At 38.9% G+C, this 16,341-nt stretch overlaps 1 protein-coding gene across 1 annotated transcript in view; it reads left to right on the top strand.

Moving 5' to 3' along the window:
• Window positions 1–12,257: 12,257 nt before the first annotated feature.
• LOC124271271 (dynein axonemal heavy chain 8-like) overlaps window positions 12,258–16,341 on the top strand; it is a 75,939-nt gene continuing 71,855 nt past the window's right edge. Inside the window, 3 exon segments of the mRNA XM_046706374.1 lie at window positions 12,258–12,391; window positions 14,252–14,439; window positions 15,045–15,179. Coding sequence (XP_046562330.1) covers window positions 14,284–14,439; window positions 15,045–15,179 — 291 coding nt within the window. The 5' untranslated portion in view covers window positions 12,258–12,391; window positions 14,252–14,283.

A 16,341-nucleotide genomic window follows, 5' to 3' on the forward strand; every position in this document is an offset into this window, starting at 1 on the left:
ATGGCCATAAAAACACGAAATCGCGAGAACGCGAGAATGCGACATTGCATTTTCTCGCGTTCTCGCGATCTCGCGATCTCGCGTTTTTGACGTTGTCGGTGCGCATGCGTAATATCATAAGGTCAAGGCGCATGCGTATCTAAGTAGTGCTGTGGTCATGCTTCTTTCATGCTCTTCACTTCCCAACTAGCATTTAGCAAAATTATCACATAGCTTGAAAATGCTATCATGTAATTTACATACAGGATGTGTAGGGTAGTGTATATAAGTCCGTTCCCGTTGTTACAATTTCCTATGTCCTTAAAAATCCTCAACATGTAAAATTCTATTTAAGAAACGAAATTGTGAATATGAATGTCCAATAAAAGTGAAAACATGAAAGTGTCCGGAAGCTGGAAAAAAATATTAACGTCAGTGAGTGATAATATAGTGCTTAAAGCCGCATCATTTCGCAGCTATACCGTCAGTTATACAAATAATCACAGACCAGTGAGTTTCTCCATGATGCAATATCATATACGGCTAGCATAATCATTCAAACAAAATTCTAACCGACCAATTTCTAGCAGTCGGCTAAAACGAGCATGTCTGATGTTTTATTGGACACCATACTCGCTAGTTTAGGCCATAACAAATTAATTAATAGATTTTCTTCCGCTCCCGCCTGACTACAAAACACCCTGTCTTACATTATTATTTCGTCTCCAAGTTCCAAGAAATAGAAATGCATTTGTACCAATAATATTTGTGTTCCTGCGGCAGCCATGATAAAGTGGAGACTACGGGTTATGAGTGAGATATCTGTTTATTTCCATATCGTGGTGGAAGAAGACACCCTGTAATAACAATAATATACACGATATATACAACATAAAATCACATCTGATGAACATGTCATCATAATAAATATAGTGCATAAATGTGCCTATCAAGAGTCATATACCGGTATTACGCGATGCAATATCACACAAATGACTTACGTGATCACATGTTTACAGTGATATACAAAATGAGTGTTGACATAAAGACTTATAATAATACATGGTATAATAATGAAATAGACAATAGATACTGTACTAATAACCCATCCTGTGGGTTACACGAGAATGGGTTTGCACATCCAGCAGCCGAACAGTCATCGCATGCAATAACCCTATATAGGTACCACACACTGATCAAATGTAATCTTTGTCAAGTACATACAATATACATGATAGATGAGATATATCAATCTTACATGATACAGAATATAGTTACCAAACAACAACTACTAGCCAGCATATTGATTACACATGTAGAAAACAAACCATAAGCACATTCATACAAGTTACATGGTATACTGTGTATTGACTTTTATTTTGTTTATCATGGGCATATTTATACCTATTTTGTGTAATGATTAATGTTAGGGTTTAATTTACTATATGTAACAATTAAAATGTATAACAACTAACCTTTGATTCTGACCAAACTGTCACACAGAACTGTACATGAAACACAAAGAGACCCGTGAAGATCTGGGTTAGAATATATCTTCAGTAACCCATGCTTGTCGTAAGAGGCGACTAACGGGATCGGGTGATCAGGCTAGCTGACCTGGTTGACACATGTCATCGGTTCCCAATCGCGCAGATCACTGGATTGTCTAGTCCAGACTCGATTATTTACAGGCCGCCGCCATATAGCTGGAATATTGCTGAGTGCGGCGTAAATCTAAACTCACTCACTGAAACACAAAGTAAAGAGGCAGCTGAACTGACAACTAATTGCAACTTAAATGCATAAAGAATTCGTCGCCTGCGAGACCACTATATCCTGATATAAGATAATGATGATTTGTTATTCATTTATGTACACAATATACAACCACTCGCGCGGTGGGCGAGCTGGTTAAAGCGCCGGCTAGTGATCCAGCGAGGTTGAGGTGTCGGGATCGAGCCCATCTGTGACCGGGTGTAAAAATCTTGCACTCAACTTTGTGTGCAGACTCTTTCTTTGTTGTCACAACCCGAAGTGCACAGTAGACAACCCTGTGCACTTAAAAGAACCCACGAATCAGTTGGTATATGACCAGACGGTGGTCACATGAATACGTGCAAACACTTAGTTGCGGGTACATCAACGTGCAGTCAAATTCGACAAAGTACTGTGACTATGTGTTCCAGTCCACCCAGCTTGGAATGGGTATCTCGTTAGGATGAGAAGGTCACAATAAACTCGGTGCGCCTAGAGGCAGCAAGCGTTGTATACTCCCAAGGGAGTTGAGATTGATCATACTATGTGCCGTTGAGATTGACATCCAAATAAACGAGGAAAAAATATACTATATAGGTTTCTCAAGGGACGCAACTCCATTGCGACGCCTCAGACGACTGAGCTACCCATGATCCCGGTTCAAGATGACTGTATAGGTATTTGGCAGAAAAACGCGAGATCGCGAGATTGCGAGATCGCGAGATCGCCACATTTGTCAAATGTCGCAATCTCGCGTTCTCGCGTTTTTAAAAATCGTTACATAGAACTGTATGGGCAATTGAAACAAAAGCACGAGAACGCGAGAACGCGAGATCGCGAGATTTGTCAAATGTTGCAATCTCGCGTTCTCGCGTTCTCGTGTTTTTGAAAATCGTTACATACAACTGTATGGGCAATTGGCACAAAAGCACGAGAACACGAGATCGCGAGATTTGTCAAATGTCGCAATCTCGCGTTCTCGCGTTCTCGTGTTTTTGAAAATCGTTACATAGAACTGTATGGGCAATTGGCAAAAGCACGAGAACGCGAGATCGCGAGATTTGTCAAATGTCGCAATCTCGCGTTCTCGCGTTCTCGTGTTTTTGAAAATCGTTACATAGAACTGTATGGGCAATTGGCACAAAAACACGAGAACACGAGAACGCGAGATCGCGAGATTTGTCAAATGTCGCAATCTCGCGTTCTCGCGTTCTCGCGTTCTCGTGTTTTTGAAAATCGTTACATAGAACTGTATGGGCAATTGGCACAAAAGCACGAGAACGCGAGATCGCGAGATTTGTCAAATGTCGCAATCTCGCGTTCTCGCGTTCTCGTGTTTTTGAAAATCGTTACATAGAACTGTATCTGCTGCGCCGCCCGCATGCCTAATTGATGGTATAAGTATAGATTGATGAACAAACATGAAATCTTTTTTACTTGATAATATTTCCATCTTCATTACGATGATAGGAAATGAAAACATTTGAAGTTTAACCATCTGCCAGTGGTAAAATGTTAGGACTGAAAAATAACGAAGTCAGTGTACGTCTTTACATTTTGTTTTATAATCATAATTAGTTTATTATAATATTTTGATGCATTTTGAAACTTATTAAGAAGCGCACGAACTGCTTAATACTTATAGTGAATATATAGCGTGACTGTAATATCTAGACATTGTATAGATTGCCAACGTGAATCATATTTCACACACACACGCCCTAAGTGCGACCTAGAGTAAGTTGTATCATTACCAAACCGAAACATGAGTCTCATCAATCAATTCAGACAATGACCTACTTTTCATCCGATTTGAATTTTCTCTTGTGTAAGTGAAATCAGACACTACAAACAACTATGGTTACACTAAATTCCAATTCCTTGTTTCATAAGAAAATGGTATTTACAAATTAATTGTAATTTTAAAGTTTTAAAAAGTCGTATTTCTATATTTTATGTCGAGGTTTAGGCAGCATGTCCTTAACTGAGACGTCACAGACTGCTCCTGTTTAAAGTAAAGGATAAAACACAACTCAGAGATTTTGGTAGCAAATGTAAATCCACGGAGTCGGGAAAATCCCTCGGACCGAAATTTGCTACCAAAACCGAGGAGTGTTTTATCCACCTTATGAACCGTCATCAATGTAAAACACAAATATGTATTATTTTCATTTTGTGTAAATGTTTTGTGTATTACATGTACTGAGCATTGATCAATGTACAACATTGATGGAACAGCCCGCAAATGATGGAACAGCCGGTGTCACCTGGGATGCGACTGGCAGCCAACACCTGCCTTGCACGCGCAATGCACGCGCTACCCGTGTTGTACCCGTTTTCTTAGGAACACATGGTTCATACTGACAAATAATCTCATTCTTGACAGCGATCCTTCGTAGCCTAGTGGATTAAGCCGCCGAGCGAAAGTTTGCGGGTTCGAAACCAGTTATCGCCACTATATATTGGAAATTTTCATAATGTGATATTTTTACGGTCGTAAAAAGTCGCTACAGATCGTAAAATAATCGCAACAGATCTTCATTGAAGCATAACTGGTCGGATATCCAATCGTGAGAATGCGTAACAGATACAATCAGAGCTTATGAAATCGGAAAAGAGCGTCAAGAAGGGGAAAAATATACAAAATGTTCCACCATCATGAAGATCTAATACGATATTTTGGTTCGCGTAAGATCGACATAATTGTGGCGGTTAGTTCCCATATGAGAGAGCTTGTGGGGTGGAGGTGGGGGGATTACCTTCAAGTCGAACAAAGGCAATTCTATGTTTATACAGGCCGAGGTTGATAAGAAAAGTTGAAGTGGTAAAGAAATGAAATAAGTCTAAACTGATATTTGACATTTCATGACATAATTTATTTGGTGTCCCCATTCTTAATCACAACATAAAAACATGTCATATGAAATATCAATATATCAAATATTCCACCAAACATTATCAATTACAAATATAAGAAAGGCAAGATTTATGGACGTCAACATCTTTATTGTGACTAACACGACGTTTCGGAGCGTATGCTTGCTCCTTCACCTGATGAAATGCCCTTCAAAGATTTCATTACAAATACATATTCAATTCTGACATAGTTAAGTAATTACTTAATCAATATCACTATAAAGTCACAATTCATTTTACAGTTATTGCATTATTTTAAGCAAGTTTCTTGTAATACATGTCTAAGTAATACAACATATCAGAGTTGTCAACCACAAGTCTGTGTTTCAGGGTGGACAGTTCTCTTTGGAGGTCTTGATATTTCTTTTTCTTTGGGGGAAGTGTCTGCCTAGCACTGTACCATGTATTGTAACATGTTCAGTTCATTAATGTTTTGCTCCTCCAACAAGAGTTTTATCCTCTTTTTTACTCTGTAATGTATCCTTCAGCACACAAGTACCTACCACCGCGTGAAGTAGGAAGGAACTTGTAATTGAACTGTGCATGAGCCATTGTGAAAATGATACTAGCTATTGTAACTTGATGGTATTTATACAATATGTAAGACATGTATGTACTGAATGACACTGATTGAGTGAACACATTAATCAGTATCATTATAATCTCATTGAGCTAAACCCAAATGGAAATCATAGTCCACAACGTAGTTCAGAATTTCACAGCACCCAGTGACTTAATCCCTTATAACAACACCGGCACAACATCACGAAGACTATACTGTAGCATTAAAATTGTACTTCCCGGGAATACCCCATCGTGGCCTAATCGTGGCCTAGTGTAAACGCAGCATTACATAAACACTAGCTTTTGACAAATCCGCTGTGCATGATAAAATTAATCAATCAGTCAGCGTATTATCGGTTAATCCTTTGATCGATGTTTGTTTTTATAATTCAGGTGATAATTCCTCTTCCTGCACTTCCATGGGCATATTACATAACGTGTAATACATTTGTTGCATCAGACCTTAATTTATAATGTTGAGTATTTACTGAAGACACGAGAATGCCAAATGGGAACATTTGTCGGGCAATCTAAGTGGTGTTACCACTAATGATATCTGTTATTAATTCATTAATATAACTGATCATGAAGTGAATTATAACAAATAACATGTGTATGTTTTATACCACCAAACACGAGTTACGGCTAGGGAGTAGTAGTGGCTGTATTAAACTTATGGCCGACACTGTTTTGAGGATACGAACGGAACTTTATTGTTGCATAAGAAATACATACATGTATTTGAATGTCCCCACACCTCGCAACCATATAACATGATTGGTAGGACCATGCAGTCAAAACATTTAAACAAACAATCGAGAGGAATGTGGCGATTTCTAGCCTTTGAGGGGATAATAAACACGTCTTTTTATGCTTTTCGTCACTTCGCCATTATTCCAGCCATTTAGTGACGAAATCAAGTCTGCATCCATAAACATTTTAAGTCCAAAGTCCAAATGAGTTTTACTTTAAATGCATATTTATTCATGACATTGTTATCTAAAAACAGAAAATGTCATAGCACTTAATGTAAAGGCACTCAATTCGTTATTCGCATTACATAGTTACAATTTATGATACAGATTAACTTCCCTCAGGTAGTTAACAATGAGATGCCCGCTCACGCGGGAAAACAGATATCGGTGGTACATGAGTATAACGAAGGAGTACATTACCAAATGTACAACAAGATGACTAAATGATGCATCAATTAAAGTGTTTACAAACAATCTTAAAATGAACTTAAATTCGGCCATGTAAAGTTCGTTTAACAATGATACTAATTCGTTCCATGAATTAATAAAGCTATAGATAAGTAGGGTCTGAAACTTGAAACAAAAAAAACTTCATCTCAGTTAAGCGGCTCACAGAAGGAGTATTGGGGTCGCGCGCTAATATGAAGTACGGTAATCCAATGATTCATAGCAATTCGCTTTGGTGGCACTTCTAGCACAATTTTGGTTTTCGCTTTACCGGGAATAGGGAATATTGAAATTTCGCTTTCCCGGGCCGACACCGGTTAAAATACTGTAAAATGATTGTCCTCCTGAGAGGGTACGTAAGTCCCAAAAACATTCAAAGTAAATTTTGAACTAAAATGTATGGCTAGATGTGTGTAAATTGCTAACAACTGAAGGGATGATGTACATCCAGCTATAGGGTCCATGCAGGAAGCAAATGTATTGTAAGTCCCAATGGTCCTCAGTATGGTGATCTACCTTCAGTTGTTGGCAATCTATAGCCTGTTTTTATATTGTATTGTCATGTAGTTAAAATGTTTTATATTTAGTTACTAGTTTTAAATTTCTAACTGTGATAATCTAGTTGTTTTACTGTCCTTCGTAGAGAGGTTTTATAATTTACCTTTCATTTATATTAATGTATAACTTGATATAGTCACGATATGGCTGAAATATTGCCAAAGTGACTTTACATTTTAACTCACTCACCCGCTCTGACTGGGTTCGGTATCCGGGTGCTTCGTTTCGAGCGTAGTATACCCAAGTACAAAATAGTGTGTTTTTAAAATCATAGGTGATACTGACAGTGTCTGAAATAAGCCCAAAACCCAGCCAGACATCAGGGCTGGTAACTTCCAAATGTTACCAGCCCAAAATGGATTTAACCAGACCAGACACCAAGATATGTATGGAACATGTAAAAGTTTTACCAGATCATCGGGCTGGCTAGCTGTAAATCTAGACCGTCCGTCAGAAATCTAGCCCGTCTCGGGCGGTGGGATGTGCACTATTTCATACACTGTTAAAAGACATCCTATTTTTACATGAAATGATTAAATCCAGGCATTAGAAAATCCGAAAAGCCTACACTGCTGGGATACTTTATAAGAACTACCGGGTATATCTTCAAATAACGGCATCTGATTTGCATCCGCACTTCCTAATGTCCCGATGTTTATGTTGAAGAAATTCTGCCAAGGTGGACAGTAGCCCAGTGCCCGAGTCCGTCACGGTCGAGGGAGCAGGTACTGACCAGCTTGCAGCTAGGATTTGAAATAAGACTGTTGGCGAGAAACATTAATCCCTCTGGATCAGTGCCCCTTTTAAAATCGTTGCATAGAACTGTATGGGCAATTGGCACAAAAGCACGAGAACGCGAGAACGCGAGATCGCGAGATCGCGAGATTTGTCAAATGTCGCGATCTCGCGTTCTCGTGTTCTCGTGTTTTGTGCCAATTGCCCATACCGTTCTATGTAACGATTTTCAAAAAAAACACGAGAACGCGAGATTGCGAGATTTGACGAAATTTCGCGATCTCGCGATCTCGCGCGTTCATCGTGCTTTTGTGCCAATTACCCATACAGTTCTGTGTAACGATTTTCAAAAAACACGAGAACGCGAGAACGCGAGATTGCGACATTTGACAAATCTCGCGATCTCGCGTTCTCGCGTTCTCGTTTTTTGTGCAAATTGCCCATACAGTTCTGTGTAACGATTTTCAAAACACGAGAACGCGAGAACGCGAGATTGCGACATTTGACAAATCTCGCGATCTCGCGTTCTCGCGTTCTCGTGCTTTTGTGCAAATTGCCCATACAGTTCTGTGTAACGATTTTCAAAAACACGAGAACGAGAACGCGAGAACGCGAGATTGCGACATTTGACAAATCTCGCGATCTCGCGTTCTCGTTTCGTGTTTTTGTGCCAATTGCCCATACAGTTCTATGTAACGATTTTCAAAAACACGAGAACGCGAGAACGCGAGATTGCGACATTTGACAAATCTCGCGATCTCGCGTTCTCGTGTGCTTTTGTGCCAATTACCCATACAGTTCTGTGTAACGATTTTCAAAACACGAGAACGCGAGAACGCGAGATTGCGACATTTGACAAATCTCGCGATCTCGCGTTCTCGCGTTCTCGTGCTTTTGTGCAAATTGCCCATACAGTTCTGTGTAACGATTTTCAAAAAACACGAGAACGCGAGAACGCGAGATTGCGACATTTGACAAATCTCGCGATCTCGCGTTCTCGCGTTTCTCGTGCTTTTTGTGTAAATTGCCCATACAGTTCTGTGTAACGATTTTCAAAAACACGAGAACGCGAGAACGCGAGATTGCGACATTTGACAAATCTCGCGATCTCGCGTTCTCGTGTTCTCGTTTTTTGTGCCAATTGCCCATACAGTTCTATGTAACGATTTTCAAAAAACACGAGAACGCGAGATTGCGACATTTGACAAATCTCGCGATCTCGCGTTCTCGCGTTCTCGTGCTTTGTGCAAATTGCCCATACAGTTCTATGTAACGATTTTCAAAAACACGAGAACGCGAGAACGCGAGATTGCGACATTTGACAAATCTCGCGATCTCGCGTTCTCGTGCTTTTTGCAAATTGCCCATACAGTTCTTTGTAAAGATTTTCAAAACACGAGAACGCGAGAACGCGAGATTGCGACATTTGACTAATCTCGCGATCTCGCGTTCGCGTTCTCGTGCTTTTGTGCCAATTGCCCATACAGTTCTGTGTAACGATTTTCAAAAACACGAGAACGCGAGAACGCGAGATTGCGACATTTGACAAATCTCGCGATCTCGCGATCTCGCGTTTTTCTACCAATTACCTATACAGTCATCTTGAACTGTGATCACGGGTAGCTCAGTCGTGGCAATAGAGTTGCGTCCCTTGAGCGTGCCAAAACCTATGCTGGTGGGTTTCATCCCACATCGAACTGATAATCCGTGATATAACTGAAAGATAAATACTGTTGAAAGTCGTGTTAAGCCAAACTCACTCACTTATTTAGAGCAATGCACGTGCCCCGGGCTGTGAATGGGGTTAATTTCCAATATTAGCATGTCGAGCTTGTGAAGGTAAGGCCGCAATAAATTAATAGACAGAGTTTGATTAATTTCTAAAAAATCATGGGAGGTCGGAAGTATGTTTATTTACATTTAATTTTTGTCTAATCGAACTTTTTAAGGCACCTGTGTACATTTACTGTAGAAGGATTCGATTCACATGCATCATGCATGTTCATCAAGTAAAGAAAGTAGGAATGTAAGAGGGGTGAATTAGGTGGTTGTATATTGTGTACGTAAATGAATAACAAATCATCATTATCTTATATCAGGATATAGTGGTCTCGCAGGCGACGAATTCTTTATGCATTTAAGTTGCAATTAGTTGTCAGTTCAGCTGCCTCTTGTCCTTGTGTTTCAGTGAGTGAGTGATTGAGTTTGGTTTATATGGCGGCTGTATGTAAATAATCGAGTGTGGACCAGACAATCCAGTGATCAACATCATGAGCATCGATCTGCGCGATTGGGAACCGATGATATGTGTAAACCAAGTCAGCGATCCTGACCACCCGATCCCGTTAATCGCCTCTTACGACAAACACGGGTTCCTGAAGATACCTTCTAACCCGGACCTTCACGGGTGTCTTTGTGTTTCATGTACAGTTCTGTGTGACAGTTTGGTCAGAATCAAAGGTTAGTTATTATGCATTATAATATAACATACATAGTAAATTAAACCCTAATATTAATCATTACACAAAATAGGTATTAATATTCCCATGATAACAAATAAAAGTCAATACACAATATGCCATTTAACGTGTATGAATGTGCTAATGGTAGTTTTCTATATGTCCTGTCAATATGCTGGCTAGTAGTTGTTTATTTTCTGTATCATGTAAGATTGATACATCTCATCTACCATGTATATTGTATGTACTTGACAAAGATTCTTATATGGGATTAGTGCATGCGATGACTGTTCGGCTGCTGGATTCGCGAACCCATTCTCGTGTAACCCACAGGATAGGTTATTTGTACAGTATCTATTGTCTATTTCATTATTATACCATGTATTATTATAAGTCTCTATGTCAACACTCATTTTGTATATCACTGTAAACACGTGATCACGTGAGTCACCTGTGTTATATTGCATCGCGTAATACCGGTATATGACTCTTGATAGGCACATTTATGCACTATATTTATTATGATGACATGTTCATCAGATGTGATTTTATGTTGTATATATCGTGTATATTATCGTTATTACAGGGTGTCTTCTTCCACCACGATATGGAAATAAACAGATATCTCACTCATAACCCGTAGTCTGTGGTTAATAACACATTGGAACTCCGCCATATCATGGCTGCCACAGGAACACAACTATTAGCTATACACATGCTTTTCTATTTCTTGGAACTTGAAGACAAAAGCATAGTATAAAGCAGGATGTTTTGTAGTCAGGCGGGAGCGGAAGAAAATCTATTAAAGTAGCGAATATGGTGTCGAGTAAAACATCAGACATGCTCATTTTAGCCGAGTGCTACAAATTGGCCTGTTAGAATTTTGTCTGAATGAATATGCTAGCCGTATATGATATTGCATCATGGAGAAACTCACTGGTCTGTGATTATTTGTATAACTGACGGTGTAGCTGCGAATTAATGCGGCTTTGAGCACTATTTTATCACTCACTGACGTTAATATATATCCAGCTTCCGGACACTTTCATGTTTTCACTTTTATTGACATTCATATTCACAATTTCGTTTGTTAAATTATATTAAACACGTTGAGGATTTTAAGTACATAGGAAAACAATGTAGGAAACAACGGCAGCGGACTTATATACACTACCCTACACATCGTGTATGTAAATTACATAGCATTTTCAAGCTATGTGATAATTTTGCTAAATGCTACTTGGGAAATGAAAAGCACGAAAGAAGCATGACCACAGCACTACTAAGATACGCATGCGCCTTGACCGCGAGATGATATTACGCATGCGCAACGACAGCGTCTAAAACGCGAGATCGCGAGATCGCGAGACGCGAGAATGCGAATTTGACAGCATGTCGCATTCTCGCGATCTCTCTTTGACAAAAGTGATTTCGTGTTTTTGTGGCCATATTTGACAAGTCGAGATTGCGAGAATGCGAGATTTGACAGCACGAGATCGCGAGAATGCGAGATCGCGAGAATCTCGCGATCTCGACTTTGACAAAGTGTAGTACAATCAACCAAAAGACGAGCTATCAAGGTGAGATAAAATGTTCGAGATTACATTATCTGTTCTTTTTTGCAGATGTGATAAAACATAAAATGAAATTATATTAAAAATGCGTAAGTGTATCGCGATCTCGCATTTTCTCGATATACCGTTTGTTTGGCATTTTTAGCTTGTTTCCCAAAGGACGAGATCGCGAGAAATTTGATCGCGAGAATGTGGGGTGGTTTTGGTGATGATATTCCATGGAGAAGACCCCTTGCATGTCATGTACAAAATCAATGACCCCCTCCCCTTCCCATAATTTCTAAGCATAATTTTAAACATAACTGTATGTACAAAATTGCTGACCCCCCTCTCTAGTACGTGTGTACAAAATTGCTGCCCCCAGCTAGCTCCCAGAAAAAAATTGGGTGCCCCCAAATCATCAACACCCCCACCCCACCCCGCCATAAATTATGAACGGTCCCAAACTGAATTTTGTAATTATTCAGGGGGGATAACTCTGAAAGCCTTCCGTGTTTTGCAACAGGTGGCGCACTTGTCAGTGCGGCAGACGTTCAATATTTGTCTGAGAAACGCTTTCAAAAGAACTTTCAAGAAGTATTTGAAATTGAGCTTTCGTGGTACAGAAACTCCCTGGTTGGCAATCTTGTGCCACAAGGACGATACAAGGGTTAGTTGTTTTTTGTATTTTCATGTTTACAAACTTTGAAAGCATCAGCGAAATGTAAAATTACGCATCAACGCTACGCTGGATACAACCGCAAGGAAGGTAGTCCCATTGAATGTGTAAATTTATATATGCAGAGGCCTTCCCATGATTGGTTAAAGTTACTATAGTGAATGCATATTCATATCATGAACTAGTTTTTGTTCTTTGTAAATTTAGTCAATTGCGTTAGTATTCCGATTTGTCAAGTCTACACGGCGCTTCAGTGCGCGTAGTGATACCAACACGTCCTATGTGAACGCTGTTAGACGTGAGAGTCAGTGTAATCGACTTTATCTTTAGCAAACGGTCGTGTGAAATGTCACACATTGGTGATAGTAGGTAAAATCACATTGTTTGGTTGTTTTATTTCTGACTGTAATGCGACTGTTCGGTCATGGAAGCTTGATTTTGTTTCTTGAAATAAGTAAGAATGCAATGTACGGACACCTTCAGCCATATTCCATTATTCAGAGTTTCAGTCAATCTATTTAATTTAATTAGGACTATTTTGAGGGGTTTAGGGTTAAATTGAGTCCACCCAGTTCATCCTCATATTAATAGTTTTTATGTGCTTAGAAACAGTTGCATTTATGTTGCTAATAACATTAACAACAGTTACTGTAAAGCATATCATTAACTTTTATTAATAGACAACTTTATCTTACATGGAGAGCCTTTAGAATTCAGTTCCAAAACTTCTCATGAGGCCATGCCTCTGAGACAGGCAGTTTTGTGAGAAGCTGTAGTAACCACCTTGACTGGAGACCGTATAATAAGATTCAACTTAATTACATTCCCCATTGATTATCTCATGACGCATGACTGTAAAAAAATAAAATGAAACCCAAAACAAACAAAATGTTCTCCCAGCCCAGTAACCTTGCAGATTCCCTATCAAGCATAGCAGAGTTGATGATAAACAGTAAACTATGTTCAGTGTGATCTTGCTCAGGTGATATTGACCTGACAGTCAGATTTGATCCATGAGACATTTTATTGATTTATTAAGACCTGCACAGAGGCAAACATTCCACTCCAAGAATGCAGCAAATGATAGTAAAAGATCCCATTTGAATGAAAACTTACCAGTCCTCAGATTCTTCAAGTATTTTAGAACATTGAAACAATCAAGTTGCGAGCAATGTCACCTATTTGTCCCAAATTGCTTGCAAAAGGTACTTAGTGGGAATCCTATATAAATCCTTGCAGGAAATTTCAGGATAACCTATTTTGAGCCCCAAACAAGATATTCTGTGGCTGATTTTTCTTGTGTTTGGTTTCTGACAATGCATCTTATATAAGTTGCTATTCTACTGAGGGAGATTGTGCGTTATATGTTCAGGTGAATATGTCTCTCCAGTAAGGGGATCAAAGACACACTTTGCGTTGAATTCATGATTTTTCGTATATCCAAATCAGGGATATACCTTGAGTCCTGTGTTTGAGGGTCCCTTGGACTCATACTCTTAATTTTCAGATGTCCTTGACAACAAAATGGGGGTCCCAGACAATATTATTATTAATACTGTTATTGTATTGTGTATCATGATCATCACTTAAATTGTTACAGTAATCAAACTGCAAATGATACCATCACTCAGCTAGTTGCAAACTCAGTGATAACTTATTGTTACTTGACTGGAAATTTTACAAAAAGTATTTGGACTTTTTCTGCGTCCCTGTGGACGCGCTAATAGATTTAGTTGCGTCCAATGTCAATTTTTATGCGTATATGAAGCAGAAATTTGCGTCCCGTAAACCCCTGTCCTAATATATATCTAATATATGTGAAGCCTTAATTCTTTATGAATGCCTTTTCAGATATTATACCAGATTAGTGTTTGTGTGACAAGATGTCGTTCTTGAAAGAGCCCAACAAGGTGGACTTACAGTCTTCCACCCAAGACCTCCTTCAGGAACGGAGTCATAGTACAGCTATGTTTATGCGACAGCGAAGACGGAGTACTGTTGGACAGGTCATGCCGGCGGAAACTATGAAAGAGAAACAGGTGACTGTGTTCTAAATTAAGCATGAAAGGTGTACTGGTACTTGTTATAGCTCTTGTATTAATCATGTGCAGGTCTGGGTTGAAATGAGAGAGAGAAGAGAGACAGGGACTCATGGCCACTTCTCTGTTGAAGACTAGTGATAATCCAGTGGGAATAGCTGTTGGTTCTGTCTTGAATGATAAGTTGGGCATGACAAATGATATCTAGCATTGTCTAATGCCTGTTGTTGTTTTTTATGTAAAAATAGGTCTTTTTTGTGTGCAGGGAAATATAAAATACAAACTTCTGTGTTCTTTATGGCCTGACAATCCAAGACATACCAATAAGAAACAAACTTTCTAATGTTTGGTTTGATGTATCATTTTTTATCAATATCAACTAGTCCAAGCTCATCGATAATCGCTGACATAAGCAAGATCGATCAATTGACCGATTAATACGGATTATTTGATAATAACTCCAGCACTATCATTTGGGCTACTCGACCTTGGTAAAGCCTCTTATTTCCTTTCCTGTTTTGAAGAATGGTTCTTTGACATATTTAATTTTAGAATTTATTCCATTCTGTTTCATAATATTCATGAGTTTTCTATTCACCTACTAGGCCAGGGCCAAAGATAACAGAGAGGCAAGACGGCAGCGTGTGGATAAAGCTTACAAGCATGTGATGATGGTTATTGCCAATTACCTGAATCTGGACACATCAGTGGTGGAGGAGTTTGTGGTGGACTCAGAGAGGGTAGGATGTTGCATTATCATGAATATAATAATTTATTACCTACGAGGGCGAAAAGATTGGGGTTCGTATTTTTTATACAATGCCCTAGGGCAAAATATCACTTTGTCATAGTGACGTGACATCATGAACAATGCTATGACGTCACATTTCTTCTATGACATTGCGTCCTACATTGGCAACGGCAGGTGGCTAGCCTATGTTTGAAAGTAGATTTAGGTGTATTTTTCTCAATTTGACGACTTCAGTAATAAACAGAATATTATGTTCGTGCCCATATCATACTATGTTTACGACACTCACTCGGGAAATACCAACATTTAGGCACTCGTGTCGTAAACATAGTATGACATGGGCACTCGTATAATATCCTCTATGTATGACTTTTGTTAAACTAGGAGTCCCTCCTTGATTCTGCGAGGAATTTCTAAGAATTCCGCAGCAAATTTCAGTAAATTCTGCATCCCATTTTTCAAAATTCTGCAAAAAAATCTGCAGTTAAAAACTTGAACAAAAACACGCAAAATAATCCAATTTCTATCTTCAAACAGATCGATTTTGTAAACATATTTGCAGTGTCAAATTCAGATAATATTGTAAGGTGCTGAAGAAAATATTACCTTATGAATAAATTATCTTTATTCGTGAATATTTTGAAAATATCGTTGCAACAAATTTCTCAGTTCGTTTTTGTGTAACTAATCATACTTTTGATGTTTGCCCCTACTTTTTGCTTAGGTTGATATTCAATCTTGATTCAACCAGAGACCATATAATAGATGGTCTCTGATTCAACTTTCAAAATAAGTAAATTCCGCGGCAGAAAAATATCAAATTTTGAGGGTATTCTGCATGAAAATGCATTTTCCACCGACCATACGTTTTTCTGCGTCAAACGGTAATTTCCATGATTTATTCTGCAACCGCAGAATTGTGGAATCCAGGAGGAACTGAACCAGGACCAGTGGCATATTATCCTTATTTGAGTGTTTTCCTATTGACAGTGGCTGACACTAACCCACAAATACTTTATTTACTCTGGGCGTATAGAGTTTGCCCTGTGTTCACTAGACATGACCTATGATAAAAGGGACTTCAAATCTTGACAGAGAGCATGATAATGGTGTAAAAGATTTGATTTTAATCGGATTGTTTTGAGTACTCT

The sequence above is a fragment of the Haliotis rubra genome, unplaced genomic scaffold (assembly GCF_003918875.1).
Source record: "Haliotis rubra isolate DU_JTF1 unplaced genomic scaffold, ASM391887v1 Scf1591, whole genome shotgun sequence".
NCBI lineage: Eukaryota > Metazoa > Mollusca > Gastropoda > Lepetellida > Haliotidae > Haliotis > Haliotis rubra.